General features: G+C 45.3%; 1 protein-coding gene across 1 annotated transcript in view; it reads right to left on the reverse strand.

Annotated features, from left to right (window-relative positions):
• Positions 1-327: 327 nt before the first annotated feature.
• kcnk17 (potassium channel, subfamily K, member 17) overlaps positions 328-16,911 on the reverse strand; it is a 31,435-nt gene continuing 14,851 nt past the window's right edge. The window contains exons 2-5 of the mRNA XM_041187332.1: positions 12,204-12,318; positions 8,939-9,105; positions 6,282-6,450; positions 328-524 (exon numbers count right to left, since the gene is read on the reverse strand). Coding sequence (XP_041043266.1) covers positions 328-524; positions 6,282-6,450; positions 8,939-9,105; positions 12,204-12,318 — 648 coding nt within the window. The remainder of the gene's footprint in view (positions 525-6,281; positions 6,451-8,938; positions 9,106-12,203; positions 12,319-16,911) is intronic.

Consider the following 16,911-nt stretch of genomic DNA (forward strand, 5'->3'; position numbering starts at 1 on the left):
GGAAATATGTTACACTGCATTAGAGGGAGCTCTTCTGATTTTGGGATTGAGGCAGATTGTTCAGACATTGAACAGGGTCCTTCACTTTGCATCTAACTAGTGCCCCACCTGAACTAGGAATACATAACGCTGACACTTGGGGGAAGTGTTCCACTCCACAGCACAAACATCATTCACCTGATAAAATCAGAAGAGAAACACCCGCCAGGAAAATAAAGAAAACATGAACATAAGCACTGAGGGAGGAAAAGAAAACCTAACTCGGATGGGAGAGGATGAGTGAAATGAGGTAGTCAAATAGGAGATTCAGCACGATGAAACTAGGTATTAGGTACAATCCTCCTGCTTGGGGCCATGCTTAACCTCGAGCTTTGATTTTTTCCTGTGCCACTTCAGTTGGAAGATCCGTCCCATTACTCTGCTTCCCAGGTTAAAGAGCAGTGCCAACCAAGCCAGGCCAACGACAATCCAGACACCAGCCAGGCTTCTGTAGATGGAAATGTAGTGCTTATCTGGATCAGTGCCTACAATAAGAAGATTGCAATTATTAGTGGCACACACAATTGAAGTGAAGAAAAGGGAAATTATGACTTTTTTTTTAAATCTGATTTTTTATTAAAAAGGAAATCATGCAAAGGGCAAGGACCTTAAGGCTTTAGGTGTAGTGTCCCTATCTCTGGACCAGAAGCTCTGGGTTCAAGTTCCACCTCAGGACTTGATGGGCACAGAAGGTGCTCATAAACTTATTGACGTTTACAGTACAGAAGGAGGCCCTTTGGCCCATTGTGTCCGCACTGGCCAACAGAGATCTGACTACATTGAACTCATTTTCCAGCTCTTGGCCCATAACTCTGAAGGCTATGGCAACGCAAGTGAATATCTCAATACTTCTTAAATGTTATGAGAGTTTCTGACTCAACCATTCTTTCAGGCAGTGAGTTCCAGACTCTGGGTGAAAAAATTTCTCCACAACTCCCCCCTTAGCCTTCTACATCTTACCTTAAATCCATGTACCCTGGTTATTGACCCCCTCTACTAATGGAAAGAGTGCCTTCCTACCCACCCTATCTATCCCTTATAATCTTATACACCTCTATCAGGTCCCCTCTCAACCTTCGCTACTCTAAGGAAAACAACCCCAGCCTATCCAATCTTTCCTCATGGCTCAGACCCCCAACCTAGGCATTAACCTGGTAAATCTTCTCTGCACCCTCTCCAGTGCAATCACATCCTTCCTATAATGTGGTGACCAGAATTGCACACAGTATTCCAGTTATGGCCTAACCAGCATTTTATACAGTTCCAGCATAACCTCCCTGCTCTTGTATTCTATGTTTTGCCTAAAAAAGGCAAGTATCCCATATGCCTTCTTAACCACCTTATCAACCTGCCCTGCTACCTTCAGGGATCTGTGGATATGTACACTAAGGTCTGTCTGATCTTTAGTACTTTCCAGGGTCCTACCATTCATAGTGTAATCCCTTGTCTTGTTAGTCCTCCACAAGTGCAGTACTGCATACTTTTCCAGGTTAAATTCCATTTGCCACTGCTCTGCCCACCTGACCAATCTATTGATATCCTCCTGCAGTTTACAGCTATCCTCCTCACTATTTACCACTCTATCAATTTTCGTGTCCTTGGCGAACTTCTTGATCATGCCCCCTACATTTCAGTCCAGGTCATTTATGTACACCACAAACAGCAAGGGCCCCAGCACCGAGCCCTGCTGAACCCCACTGGAAACAGACTTTCAGTCACAGAAACATCCCTCCACCATCACCTTCTGCTTCCTGCCTCTCAGCTAATTTTGATTCAATGTGTCACTTTGCCTTGGATCCCATGGGTGCTAACTTTCTTGACCAGTCTGCCATGAGGGCCCTTATCAAAAGCCTTGATGAAGTCCATGCAGACCACATCAAATGCATTACTCTCAACAACACTACTGGTTAACTCCTCAAAAAATTCAATCAAATTTGTCAAATTTGACCTTCCCTTAACAAATCCATGCTGACTATCCCTGATTAATCCATGTCTCTCCAAGTGCAGATACGTTCAGCCCCTCAGAATTCTTTCTAGTAATCCCTCACCACTGAGGTTAGACTGACTGGCCTGTAATTTCCTGGTCTATCCCTTCCTCCCTTTTTTAATATGTTAGCAGTCCTCTGGTCCTCTGGCACCTCACCTGTGGTCAGAGGGGATTTGAAAATTACTACCAGGGCCCCTGATATCTCTTCTCTTGCCTCCCTCAACAGCCTGGGATATATTTCATCCGGGCCTGCGGATTTATCCACTATTAAGGCCACTAAACCCTCTAGTACCTCCTCTCTCTCTCTCTCTCTCTCTATGTTAATTTCCTCTAATATTTCACAGTCCTCCACCCTGATGTCTATATCCACATCATCCCTTTCCATTGTGAAGACTGACATAAAGTATTCATTAAGAACTGTATCCACGTCTTCCGCGTCCACACACAGATTACCTCTGTGGTCCTTAATTGGCCCTACTCCTTCTCTGGTTATTCTCTTGCTCTTTATATATTTAAAAAACCCCTTTGGGTTTTCCTTTATTCTACCCTCCAATGCTTTCTCATGCAGTCTCTTAGCTTTCCTAATTTCCTTTTTAAGTTCCCCCCCGCACTTTTTATACTTCTCTAGGGACTCTGCCGTATTGAGCCCTCGGTATCTGCCATAAGCTTCTCTTTTTTTCTTAATCCTAACCTTTGTGTCCCTTGACATCCATGGTTGCCTGGACTTGGTCCCCCACTTTGTCATTTTGCCCTGTACTCTTGCTATTTTCTCCTTGAATGCCTCCCATTGCTCTGGCACAGTTTTATCTGCAAGTAGCTGCTCCCAGTCCACTTGGGCCAAATCACATTTCATCTTAATAAAATTAGTCTTTCCCCAGTTTAGAACTTTTATTCCCTGCCCAACCTTATCCTTTTCCATATCTATCCTAAATCTAACTGTGTTATGGTCACCATCTCCAAAATGCTTCCCAGCTGATAATGCCTTCCACCTGCCCGGGCTCATTTCCGAATATTAGGTCCAGAACTGCTCCTTCTCTTGGGCTTTCTACATACTGTCAAGAAGATATAAGAATGTCTATAATGCTATTGGAAATTATTTTAAAATAGAGTTCTAGTGGTGTCTCTGTGTGTGTGTGTGTGTGTGTGTGTGTGTGTGTGTGTGTTTGTGTGTGTTGGATTAAAGCTAGCTGGTCTAGAGGCTTTGATGTATAGTAGAGAAGTAGGCTTGAAATGTTAATTAGATAAATTACATGTTGAAGTGTAAAGGGGTAATTTGCATTTTTAAATAAACCATTCAAAAGAATGGGTGAAATATTACACCGAGCCAGAAGAAGCCAAACAATATGTTTAATTTTTCCAAAGCTTGCTAATAAAATTGGTGTTATGAAAGGGTTTTATTGTTAGAAAAGGTGAAATTCCAAAAACCTAGTGATACAATGAGAATTTGCATACAAAGAGGAAAATATGTATAAAGGAATAGAAGGCTGTTGGTAAAAAAGAGAGGGATTCTAAGATCTAAAGCCTCCAGCCTGTAAGCCTCAAGTCACTGTCTGCAAGGGCCCAGAGCTGAAAGAAACTCATTTTGAATACAACTGTCCAGAGTGTGCTTTGTCAGGGGTCTGTTTAAATCGGTGTGTTTTACTGTTGTCTTAACAGAGGTGTAACCGAGAGTCAGATTAATTAGGGGATTTTTTTAGAAGCTATTATCATAGTAATTTGTAGACATATCTTACAATCTTTTAATTAATAAATGTTTAATTTAGTTTTATAAAAACTTCTTAAGGCTCTGTGGTCTTATTATAACTGAATTTAAAGCCTGCATCTGAAAATATACAAAATGCAAAAATTAGTTATGACAGTTGTTTCAAGTTCCCCTCTGGGATTTGAACAACTCAGCATTTACCATCAGCTGTGTCATAATAGTACTGGCTAAAAATGTTCTCCTGGATTCAACTGAAGAATTTTGCCCCCTCCCTACCTTGCAAACTAAAACTATCCCAGTTAATATTTAGGTAGTTAAAATCCCCTCCTATCACTGCCTTATTATTCTTACACTTCTCTGAAATTTGATTACATATTTGATCTTCTATCTCTCCCTGACTGTTTGGGGGCTATAGTACACACCCAACAGCATGTCCTTCCCTTTTGTGTTTTTTACTTCTACCCCTGTGGCCTCATTTGATGATCCATCCAGAATATCATCCCTCCTCATTGCTATAATTGATTACTTGATCAATATTGTGCTCCCCCCCTCCTCTTCTATCCCACTCTCTATTTCGTCTGAATACACTATAACCAGAAATGTTGAGCTGCCAATTCTGCTCTTCTTTTAGCCAAGTCTCGGTTTGGCTATGATATCATACTCCCACGTGCCTGTCTGTGCCCTCAGTTCATCTGTCTTATTCTTCAGGCTCTTTGCATTAAAATATATTCCATTTAGCCTTGCTAAACTCACTTCTTTCTTATGTAACCTATGTTTCCTCTGCCTTCCAGACTCACTTACTCGCATTTTAACTTCTAATTCCAACTCAGCTTTTCTCCCCTCTGAACTACTTTTCAGGATCCCATCCTCTGCCAATTTAGTTTAAATCTGCCCCAACAGCATTGGCAAACCTCCCCGCGAGGATGCTGGTCCCATTCTTGTTCAGATGTAACCCGTCCAAATTGTACAGGTCCCACCTCCCCCAGAAATGGTCCCAGTGCCTCAGGAATCTAAAGCCCTCCCTCCTGCACCATCTCTCCATCCACACATTCATCTGCTCTATCCTTCTGTTCCTATACTCACTACTCCGTGGCACCGGGAGTAATCTGGAGATTACTACCTTTGAAGTCCTGCTTTTCAATTCCTACCTAACCCTCTAAACTCTGCTTGCAGGACCTCATTTCTCTTCCTTCCTATGTCATTGGTCCTAACATGGACCATGACCTCTGGCTATTCACCCTCCCCCTTCAGAATGCCCTGCAGCCATTGCATGACATCCTTAACCCTGGCATCCAGGGGGTGGGGGGGGGGGGGGGGGGGGGGGGTGGGCAACATACCATCCTGGAGTCATGTCTATGGCTGCAGAAGTGTCTGTCTACTCCCCTCACTAATGAACCCCTGCCACTATTGCCCTTTCACACTTCTTCCTCCCTCCCTGAGCAGCTGGACCACCCACAGTGCCATGGCCTTTGCTCTGATTGGCCTCCACAGAGGAACCGTCACTCTCACTATTTTCCAAGGCTGAAAAACAGTTTGCGAGTGAGAGGTACTCAGTGGATTCCCTCACTACCTGCCTGGTCCCCTTCTTCTGCCTGGCGGTCACTCATTCCCTCTCTGCTTGCACTTCCTTAAGCTGTGGGGTGACCGCACCCTGAAACGTGCTATGCACGAACCTCTCAGCCTCGTGAATGCACTGTAGTGGCCCCCAGCTGCTGCTCAAGCTCCAAAACCCAGGGCTCAAGTTGCTCCAGTCGGAGGCACCTCCTGCACAAATGGTCATCCAGGCCAACAGGAGCATCTAGGATTTCCCACATAGTGCAGGATGTGCACATCACGGGACTGAGCTTCCCAGGCATATCTTAACTAAATAGAATATGGGCCCTTGCTTTTATTTTACTCTTATTCCTACTCGAGCATAGACTAGATGCTAGATCCTCTAGGTAGACTAGATCCGCTAGGTGCTGCTGACTGCCTGCCCCAGCGTCCTCCTCTCGCACTCTCCTCTAGTACATTCATAACATGGCCAAACAGGTTGATTATCAGCCTGCAAATCCACCTAATTTCCCTCAATGCAGGCGGTAAAAAGAAGATTTTCCTGGTCCGCCATAATGCAGAGCTATTGCCAAGCATATTCATGGACCAATCCAATGGAAGTTCAAGGTGGCCAGCGCCCTCTTAGGGCATGGTACTTAAAGTAGGAGGAGGAGGACAGGCATTACTACGCTGTCATAACATCTCAAAAGGCTTGACACAGTGACTTGACTTTGGAACATAGTGACTATTGTGTAAGCAATAGAGATCCGGCAGGGATCAGCATTAATGGTTTAAATTGCATTATTTTGTAGGCATTCTCATGACATGGCAGATAGACTCAGTGCCACAGGTTGTATGGCCACTTTCTGCAGGTAACACACGGCCACTGCTCTGTTTGGTCAGTTTTGGTGAAATCAGTCCTACTGTGTGTGACTTTGCTTTCAGGCAGTTTCCTCTCTCCTAATATCTGCACAGGTGACCAATATGTATCGTTGAATTCCTGGACTACTCAAGTCATACCTACAACGTAATCTCCAAATCCGATGGTACTGAGAGTAATGAAGGCAAAGTAAAAGCTTTCACCGTATGTCCAACCTTCTACATGACTGAAGACCAATGGCGGGAACACCAGAAATAGCACCGTGCCAATAATCAAGAAGAAAACCATTGTGAAAATCTTCATCACTTGCTGCAGAAGGACAGAAAATGATATGTAAAAATAGGGGAATTTCTTTGTTAAAGTATTTATTCCATAGGAACAGGTGTAGTCCATTTAACCCCTCAAGCATGGTAGATCTGTATCTCAGCTCCATTTACCTGCCTTGGCACTGTATCCATTGTCACATTTATTTAACAAACTATCAACCTCAGTTTTGAAATATTTAATTGTCCTAACCTGTACAGCCATTTAGAGATCCAGATTTCCCAATATTTCCAGAATTCCCAATTGTCTTCACTTTATCTCCTCAAGATGTTGACCCTGTGGTATGGATCATGCTATCTTCTACCTGGTACTTCATTCAAGTGAATGTGTGAGCCCAGACTGTCTGTTTGGCCATAGTTGATAACAGAGCATGATCCTGTTCTTGGTTTATATCCAGTAGACTTTTCAGCCAATAGCATAGATAATCCTGAATAGCAGCCAAGAAAAGGAGTCTTGGCAGATTTTTTATCCTCTTTGGCCCAAGGACATTAAGGTCAGTTGTAGCACATTAACTACTGAGACCAGATTATTGATCAAACCTGAGATCTTCATGTCTTAATAAGGTTCAGCACCATTCTCCAGTTAAACCACTGGGGCAGTTCAAGAAACCAGACTAGTTTCAAAGCCAGAATAACCAGATTTACCAAATACTAAACAAAAAAAATTTGAGTGTTGCTGAAAAAAGAGACACGTTGAAGCTTTTCGTCTTGCACTCATCAGGGCACTCGCAAGAATACAATGTTAGTGGTAAACAACAATTTATACTGTATGAGAAGAGAGTGCTGATTGTTTGGCAAGTGGACTCTGGTAGATGTGTTGCCATGGAGAATGCACCAGTGATGGTGACGGACAGTTTTCAAACAATGGTTGGTAGTTAACTATCAGTCACCATCACTGGTGCATTGTCCATGCCAATGCCTCTACCAATCAGAGTCCACTTGCCAAACAATCCGCACTCTCTTTGCATACAGTATAAATTGTTGTTTACCCCTTATGTTCGTAGTCTTGTGAAGTGTCTTGATGAGTGAAAGATGAAAATCTTCCACGTCTCTTTTTTCAGCAATACTCAAGTCCTGTACGATGAATAAAATATTTTATGATTACCAAGCAGCTGTTTTTGTTATTTTTCACCTTCTGCTGATATTCTTCAACAGGGAAAAGAAAAAAACACCATGTTAAGGGGTGTGCGAAAGTATTACTTATGGTGCTGGCACGCAGTGCACACTCTTCACATTGGGCTGCATCTTCCAGGCGGTGAGCAGGGGGCGGGGCCTGCTCACTGACGGGTAAAATGACACAGGGTGACATCGGGCGGGCATCCCAACGTCACCCCGCGTCATTAACATTCTCAAGTCGGTTGCGCACCCGCTGACCTGTCAACAGCCTTTTAAGGCCATTAGAAAAGTAACTGAAATCATTAATGGACCTGCCCGTTCAACCTTAAGGTTGTTGGACAGGCCGGGAGCCCTGGCAAGCTTCTGAAAAAACATGAAACCTCATCCACGGGCGGGATGAAGTTTCATGAGGGATTTAAAAATTTCAGAATATTTTAAAATAAAGGTTATGGACATGTCCCAACTCACGTGACAGTGTCACATGAGGAAACAAGGCAGCAATTTTTTTTTTCTCATCTTTATTTAATGTTTCAAACCTGAGACGATCTCCCTGAGGCAGCACTTTGCCTCAGGGAGATCTGCGCGCTCTTTCACGCGCATGCACGAAAGAGCACACTCCTTGCTCAGGGAATCCCCCCCCACCCACCTGCACAGGGAGCACATAGCGCTTCCTGATGGACGTAACATGTAAAATAGTGGCTCGCCCCCGAGTGGGGGGTGCCGGTTGAGAACCCGCCCGCCCGTGTCTGGTCCAGCACATCCCCCCCCCCCCCCACCAACGGGGGGAAAATGTTGCCCATTATGTACATTCACAGGAAGAGCAGTCCCTAAAGAAATTAAAATGACCAAAGAATGAAAAATTAATTTTTCATCTGTAATGTCAACAAAAGTCTGAAGATTAATCATTGCACAGGAGGAGGCTATTCTACCCATTGTGTCTGCGACAGCTGCTTGAAAGAATTGTCCAATTAGTCCCACTTACCCCACACCCATGCAATTTTCTCCTTTGTGCATTTGCCCAATTGCCTTTAGCAAACTGTTGTTGAGTCAGCCTCCAACATCTTTCAGGCAGTGCATTCCAGGCTGTAAAAATCTCGCTGCGGTCCAAGCCCATCTACTTCTCAAATAAATTTGTTGCCATACCCTATTCATTGTTGTTTGCCTATTCTTCTTATCCATGAATATTCAATCTGTAATCACTTTTTGGCATCTAAGTTACACCCTTGGCGTGCATTCATTTCTATACTGCAGTTCTACAGTTAACTGAGCATTCACTGAGTGTCCCAATACTGACATGGGCATAGGTCAAGTTTTCCTTCCTGAGAAACTCCTATTAGCTATTTGGGTACAAAGCTTACCTTGTGGTTGCTTGATTTCTGAGCTCTTCTCTCCAGCCTCTTCAAGTAGCCATTCAGGCTTCTCGCCAGGATGTTCAAAAAGGTTAGGTTCAAAGGGACTCCAAATAATGCGTAGAACACGCAGAAAACTTGTCCTCCTACAGTGCTGGGAGACAGGTTACCAAAACCTGTCAAACCAGAGGAAAATTTTGAGTCTCTCGTTTGAGTTTCACATAGACAGAAATTTATTTATTTAGCGAATGCAAATCCCCAAAGCCAATCGACAGCCTCCTCATTTGCTGAAGTTAATGTGTTCAGTCCACCAATTAGTCTGTCAAGGGTCACTGTTCGGTAATGTGCAGTGTTGTTTGTGCCTCTCCGCAAGTGCTTAAGGGGTTTGTACTGAGGGGACAATGGATCAGCATCCATTTCGTGCTCCCCGCCCCTATCAGTACCCAGGCACCCCTGGGGATGTTAATGATCCTCCCAGCATACTGAATTCCAAAAGAAAATTAAAGGACTTCGAAAGAGCACCCCTTGCGGAATGCTAGACCCCTCAGAACCGCCAGTCTCAACATATATCGAAATAACAGCAAATAATGGGGACCAAAATATAGGGCACAGGGTTAAGGAAAATGTTGTCCTAGATATCAGTCTGATTAGAGAAACCATGGCATTGAATTTTATCAGCTCTGGAAGAGCTTGAAGGCGGGAAGGCTGACAAAATGGTGCAGGAAGGTGGTGTGCCTGACATCCTTCCACTGCCATGTGATTTTGCCAGCAGTGGAGAAGGTGGCAAACAGCCTGCCTGCCCGAAATCCAATTGGGCCACTTAAGTGACCAATTACGGGCCACTGCCTGCTTCTTTTAGTATATTTCCAGCATGGGGAGACCATCCAGTGAAACCTGGCCTCCCAGTGTAGGGTCTCCCAGGGGGCTCCAAGGGAGGGCCCTCCTTTTGGGCACTCCATGTTCCACTGAGAGGTGTCCTGGGTGCAATGGCCACCCCAGCAGCAAAGTTATTACCTTCCCTCAGTGACCACCGGTTCCCCCCACTCCACAACCCTTCCCATTGACGGGGCTTGCCTGCCTGGTCCCAGCGTCCCCAGATCCCACTTACCTGTCTTTGAGAGTGTGGACATGCCTGTCCTGCAGGTGCAGCCCCAGCAATGACCACCACTAACAATGGCACTGCTGAGCTGCTGACCCTCTGATTAGCCAGCAGCTATTTGGGGCATGTGGCCGTTCTTAATCGAGATAGCTGTCCTGGCGGTGACCTTGGTCACTTGGTTGGCCACCATCGGGAAAATGCCTCTCAGGGTCCCACTGCTGGTCTAAGTGAGGTGGCCTACTATGTTCAGTCCTGGCAGTGTGGAACCACAAGCTCCCCAGTAAAATTCAGCCCCTTGGAAGTTGTGGCTAAGTGAGGTTGGGGCTGAGGTAAGTTGTCGGACAAGGCATTGGATTCGTTACAAAGCCAACCTGCGATCTAACTGATCCTAGAGTGCATACGAACATGCGAATTAGGAGCAGGACTAGGAAACTCGGCCCCTCAAGCCTGCTCTGCCATTCAATAAGATCACGGCTGATCTGAATGTAAGCTCAATATTCCTGCCTACCCCTGTTAACCTTTCACTCCCTTATTAATCAAGAATCTATCCAGCTCTGCCTTAAAAATATCCAAAGACTCTGCTTCCACCGCCTTTTGAGGAAAAGAGTTCCAAAGACTCACAACCCTCAGAGAAAAATAATCCTCCTCTTCTCTATCTTAAATGAGTGACCCCTAATTTTTAAATAGTGACCCCTAGTTCTAGATTCTCCCACAAGAGGAAACATGATCTCCACATCCACCCTGTTAAGACCCCTCAGGATCGTAAAGGTTTTAATTAAGTCGCCTCTTACTCTTCTAAATTCCAGTGGATACAAGCCTAACCTGTCCAACCTTTCTTCAGAAGACAACCCGCCCATTCCTGGTATTAATCTAGTAAACCTTCTCTGAACTGCTTCTAAGGTATTTACATCTTTCTTTAAATAAGGAGACCATTACTGTACACAATACTCCAGATGTGTCTCGCCAATGCCTATATAACTGAAGCATAACCTCCCTACTTTTGTAATCAATTGCCCTCACAATAAATGATAACCTTCTATTAGCTCTCCTAAGTACCTGCTGTACCCGCATACAAACCTTTTGCATGAACAAGGACACCCAGATCCTTCTGAATCTCAGAGCTCCTCAATCTCTCACCATTTAGAGCTTTTTTTTAATTCTTTCTGCCAAAATGAATGATGTTGCATTTGCCCACATTATACTTCATTTGCCAGGTCTTTTCCCACTCACTTAACCTATCAATGTCACTTTGTAGACTCCTTGCGTTTTTCTCACAATTTATTTTCCTAATGAGTTTTGTGTTGTCAGCAAATTTAGCAACCATTCCTTTGGTGCCTTCAACCAAGTCATTTATATAAATTGTAAAAAGCTGAGGCCCCAGCACTGATCCTTGTGGCACACCACTGGTCACATCGTGTCAACCAGCAAAAAAACCCCTTTATGCCTGCTCTCTGCTTCCTGTTAGCCAGCCAGTCTTCTTTCCATGCCAATATGTTATCCCCCACACCATGAGCTTTTATTTTCTACACTAACCTTTGATGTAGCACTTTATCAAATGCCTTCTGGAAATCTAAGTACAGTACATCCATTGCTTCACCTTTATCCACAGCACATGTGACTCTTTCAAAGAACAACAAAAATTGGTCAAACATGATTTCCCTTTTACAAAACCATGTTGGCTCTATCTGATTGCCTTGGATTTTTCTAAGTGCCCTGCTATAACATCTTTAATAATAGCTTCTAACATTTCCCCTGTGACAGATGTTAGGCTCACTGGCCTATAGTGTCCTGCTTTCTGTCTCCCTCCCTTGCTACTGGCTGCAACAAGTGCAGAAATGTTCTATTCACCAGCAATTTATGAGGGGGGCCACAATTATGGTGAAATGCCCAAATCATTGGAAAAGAACGGGGTAAATTTCAGACTTTGCACCACTTGCAAGGAGCATCAGCCACCAAAAGCACATCGAAGAAACAAATTGTGCTGATTTTCTAACCATTTAAATGAACTGATAGGAGGTAATCTGTGAGACACACCTAAAATTTCTAATATGCACTTTCACCAGGCAAGGCTCCCACAAAATGTATGAAGCTGAAAATTGCCCCTGCCAAAATCCAAGTCTTGAGTCAGAAAGACAAAAATAAAAATCAGTAAGGCATTTGAACATAACTATTTACCTATTGTAGTCACCACGGTTCCTGCAAAGAAAAATGAACTACTGAAGTCCCAGTTGCTTGGGTTGGTGGAGTTTCCTGTTGGATTTACACCTTTATCCCAGGCATCTATAATAATCTTAAATAAATGAGAGAATGGAGATTAGTACTAAAGTTCCAAAGCTTAACTGTAACCGCGAAAAGCAAATCAGGATGGGAGACAAATAAGTCTTCAATTATTTTAATTGTACTTCAATAATGTTCTTGACAAAATATTCTATTGATGGCAGATTTTTCCCTTGGGTGCTTGAGCGTTGCAGATCACCAACTCACAGTTCTGACACCCCCAATGCATAAAAAGTACATAAGGCACATCACAGGCGTAAAGGAGGGGATCACTGAGCCTTTATTAGAGGGTGAGGAGAGGTAAGCAAGAACTTGGTTGAAGAGGTTTGTGGGAGGTTTTTGAATGTGAAGTTGCTAAGTTTCTTCAGTTCCCAGATGTTGGTAATAATCACACACATTAAGCTTGGAAAGATCAGAACTCTTTAAATTGCCATGCTGCCTTGTACAAGAAGAACCAGTTTGAACGGGTTATGTTATACATCACATCAGCATCAAAAACAGCCTTGAAATGTGGCCGCCTGGAACACTAACATATAACAATTAATTCCTAGCTAATTATTTGCTAGCTCTTTACAGATATTTACAGATAATACAGCTACATATAACAGAAGGTTAGAGATGCAATGGGGTTTGGGGAAGGGGTTACAAAGATTAGGACTAAAGTAGCCAAGAGTTCTGCAACTGGATATAGAGGAGAGAAAGGGAGGATTGCAAGAAGACAGAATCAGAGATAGGGTGGGACAGAACAGTGAAAAGATTTGTAGGAATGACAAATATTTTTGGATGTATTCTGTGTGTGAAGAAGAAGATATGGAACTTACTAGAGATTGGGGAAGTGGACTAGTGAGGGAGTTGGGGAGGGGGTGGGGATGCAGAATGGAATAGAGATATGAATGATGTGGAGTTTGTGAAGAGAGGAGTTTGGGAGGTCAGCAGTGAAGGTGTTGGAGAAACCCAGCAATCAGAAGACAAAGATTCATGCCAAAACACCAAGGGAAAATTTTCCCCCCATTGTGGGGGGATGTGCAGGAGCGGGTGCAAGTAGGCGTACCTCCAATCGGCGCCCCCAATCAGGGGTGCGCCACCATTTTACGTGGGCAGGCTAATTAAGGCTGACCCAGTGTGACGTCCGCCAGGAAATGCTATGCGTTCCCTGTGTGGGCGGGGGGTGGGGGGGGGTAATTCCCTCAGCCGGGAGTGCACTCTGTCGCGCATGCGCATGAAAGAGCGCACTCATCTCCCTGAGGCAAAGTGCTGCCTCAGGGAGATCGCCCCAGAATTAAAACTTTTAAGACAAATGTTTAAAAAATTTCCCTGACATGACCCCTTATGTGACATTGTCAGATGAGTTGGGACATGTCCATCACTTTTAGTCAACCTTCCCAACGTGCCCGCCAGCCCTAAGGTTGGATGGGCAACCCTATCAATTACCTAAATTGGCTTATTAATGGCCTCAATAGGCCGTTGACAGGTCGGCGGGCACACAGCCGACTCGGCTGCGCCCCCCCCGCCAACCTGAAAATGGAAATGACGCGGGGTGATGTCAGGAGATTCGCCTGATGTCACCCTGCGCCATTTTACACATCGGCGAGCGGGCCCCGCCCCCCCCAACTCACTGACCAGAAGACCCTCCCCCAAAGCACCAAGGACATTCTGAGATGTAGAAAACAAATCACGTCAACACAGGTGTTCCATCTGTTCAAGGCATTAGTGTTCAAAAGTTATAACTAAAGCGTTCTGAATGACACTAGGACAGTATGTTAATGGTCTTTCAGAGTAGGGGAAAATCGCTCGGGTGACTGAATGCATGGGATCCATAATAATTCTAACTGACGTGTTTTTGGTTAGGAAACAGGGTCAATGGACTGGGTGGCCTTTGCTTCATCTGTAATTTCTTTGCTGTACATCCTACCAGAGGGACCTTGGATTCAAACATGTAATATTAGAGCTACAAGCACTGTAGCAACAGAGTCCTTGGGAATGTTTGCAAGGCTATAAAGTGTGTAAACCTAAGAGATTTCAGAGATTAGATGTTTCTGTCCAACTGTTGCTACGACTAGCTTGTAGATGTGTTAAGATAAAGCCTTCTAAATGTATTTTAAAATGTATTAAAGAAAAGACTTGCATCTATGTAGTAACTTCTCTGACCTGAGAATGTCCTGAAATGCCTTACAGCCAGTTGTGCACTTTTTAAGTGTAATTAGCGTTCTAATTCTGTACTTGAAGAAGTTAAGGATTTTTTAATGTTCTTTTGTGGGATGTGGGTGTTGCTGGCAAGGCCAGCATTTATTGCTCATTCCTATTTGCTCTTGAGCCACCTTGTTGAACCGCTGAAGTCCATTTGGTGTAGGTACATCTCCGGTGCTGTTAGAAAGAGAGTTCCCTTAGGTGCCATAACAATGAAAATTGTTTTGCTTTTCCTTTTGATCTTGAAAACATCTCAAACGCCATATGGAGGGGGCAGAAAAAAACTGATAAAAGGAATAAAGGAGTAGCATTCAATTTACAGTGTGAAAGTTAAGAGAAATGACTGGTATCTTGGTCAACCAATCTTGGGTTTTGAAAAGCTTAACAAAGGAGAATAGAGAATAGAAAGGGAAAAGGATTTAGGGAGGATATGCCAAAGTAGGGGTCAGTGGTTTGAAGACCATGCAACCAAGGTCAGATGAAAGGAAAGAAGGATGAGCAAAAGGTCAGAGGAGTAAAAATGATCTTTATTGTCTATCTGTACATGAGGATATGACAGGAGTATAACCTGCTATCCATATCCTTTATTAATGTTCACTAGTATTACCCCCTTATCCATTATCATGGTCTCTGGCGATTTTCTTACTAAGGGCGGAATCGTCCAGTCCCAATGGCGCAGGCATCATGGTGAGCGTGAACGGGCAATATAGCAAGAAGGTAAAAAATCAGTTTCACCCCGACGGGAAACCAGTTTGCAACCATCCACTCCGCCCGTCGATGGCGGGCTACGTTTCCCACCGCCGCACGTTGGGGACCTAATTTCAGTTCTTTAGCCTCTCATCATAAGCCCCGCTCACCAGAATCATCTTCCCATGTCTAATTTACCGCCCACATGGGCGTGGCTTCAGAAGGCCATGCCTCACGACTGCCTTTAAAAGGGGTAGCGCCTGGCGAGCTGGGCTTCGCGGGGAGCTCGGCGGTGAGTGCGCACAAACTTGGGAAGTACTCGCGAGTAGCACCCACAGGGCATCAAAGACGTGGTTCCGCGCACTCGAGAGGCGGGGGGTGGGGGGGGGCCGCTTTTTCCCAGGTTTTTGCAGAGCTAAGGCGAGGGCTGCAGTGAGGGTGGGGCCGGGGAACTGCAGGGGCTAGTCAGCACAGACTGAAGGATGTACACCAGCACACGCTGGGGTGGGGGAGGCGGAGCGGGGGTGGGGGGGTGGGTGGGGGGGGGGTGGCGGGGGGCAGGGTGGAGGAGGCACTTAGAAAAGCTTGTGAAAAGTGAGCATTCTTCTGGAGCTGCAGATCCATTGACAGGCTCAGAGTCGGGCCTCTGAGGAATTTCTGTCCACTCAAACAACCCCCAAACACGAATGTGCCACCAAATGCTCCTGAACCTTTCACCCCTCGGACGCAGACTGAAAATGAATGTGTGGATTAGGGAGCAGCGGGACAATTGCCCGACTGGGCAAGCTGTAGAACCCCCCTTGCAAAAGGTGGCCTTGGCACAATCATTGGTGGAAGTGCTCAGAGCACCTTGCAATGTCTTTATTAAGGCTTGGACCAGTATCCATCATGGTTCAAGCTAACAGCGCAGCCATGCAGTGCGGGTTAGGGGATTACCTGCACCTGAGCTGAGAGTACAGCTTGCAGTCCAGTGGGCAAAGCTGCCGCCAATCGGTCAAGTGGAGTGGGGTGGAGGTGAATGGAGTTTCAGGCAGCCAATGAGTGCACTAAACACTGGCCATCCAAGTGCTGGCCAGCACTTTCCTGCATGTGTGAAGGGACCTCCAGATGTAAGCAAGGGAGGCTCTTAGGACACCTATGCTAACCTATGCATCTCTCTCTTTGATCCTGCAGGAGGAGAACTTCAGGATCGTGGAGCCTGGTGATTTAGCGGCATGCCTCATGGCTGACAGAGAGCAGAGAAGAAGTGTGGCTGAGGCACCTGGCTTGGCTAAGGGAGGAGCATCACCCTCAAGATGGAAGGGAAGCAGGGCCTGCTGCGCATGCAGCTGAAGGTCCACAGAGAGCTGTCGTTCGTAGGCACCTCACTAGACCCAGGATCTATGCATGGTGCTTGTCATTCCTGTAGATGACTGAGAACCAATGTCGCCGAAGACTACGCATGTCTAGGGAACTGGTTGGTCACATATGCCACATGCTGCAGGTTTGGCACCACGTGCGCATCCCCTGCCAGTAGCCGTGAAAGTGACCGCAGCGCTCAATTTTTATGCTAGTGGCTCCTTCCAGGGCTCCACAGGTGACCTGTGTGGGATCTTGCAAGCCTCCACGCACAAGTGTGCCCAGGAGGTCACAGAGAGCCCCACCTCAAAGGTGCTGAGAGCACACAGAGAGAATGACAGAACTCTGTGATGCCTGCCCACAACATTCTGGCAGCAATGATAAGCACCATCGA

This window comes from Carcharodon carcharias, chromosome 5, assembly GCF_017639515.1.
Source record: "Carcharodon carcharias isolate sCarCar2 chromosome 5, sCarCar2.pri, whole genome shotgun sequence".
Taxonomy (NCBI): Eukaryota; Metazoa; Chordata; class Chondrichthyes; order Lamniformes; family Lamnidae; genus Carcharodon; species Carcharodon carcharias.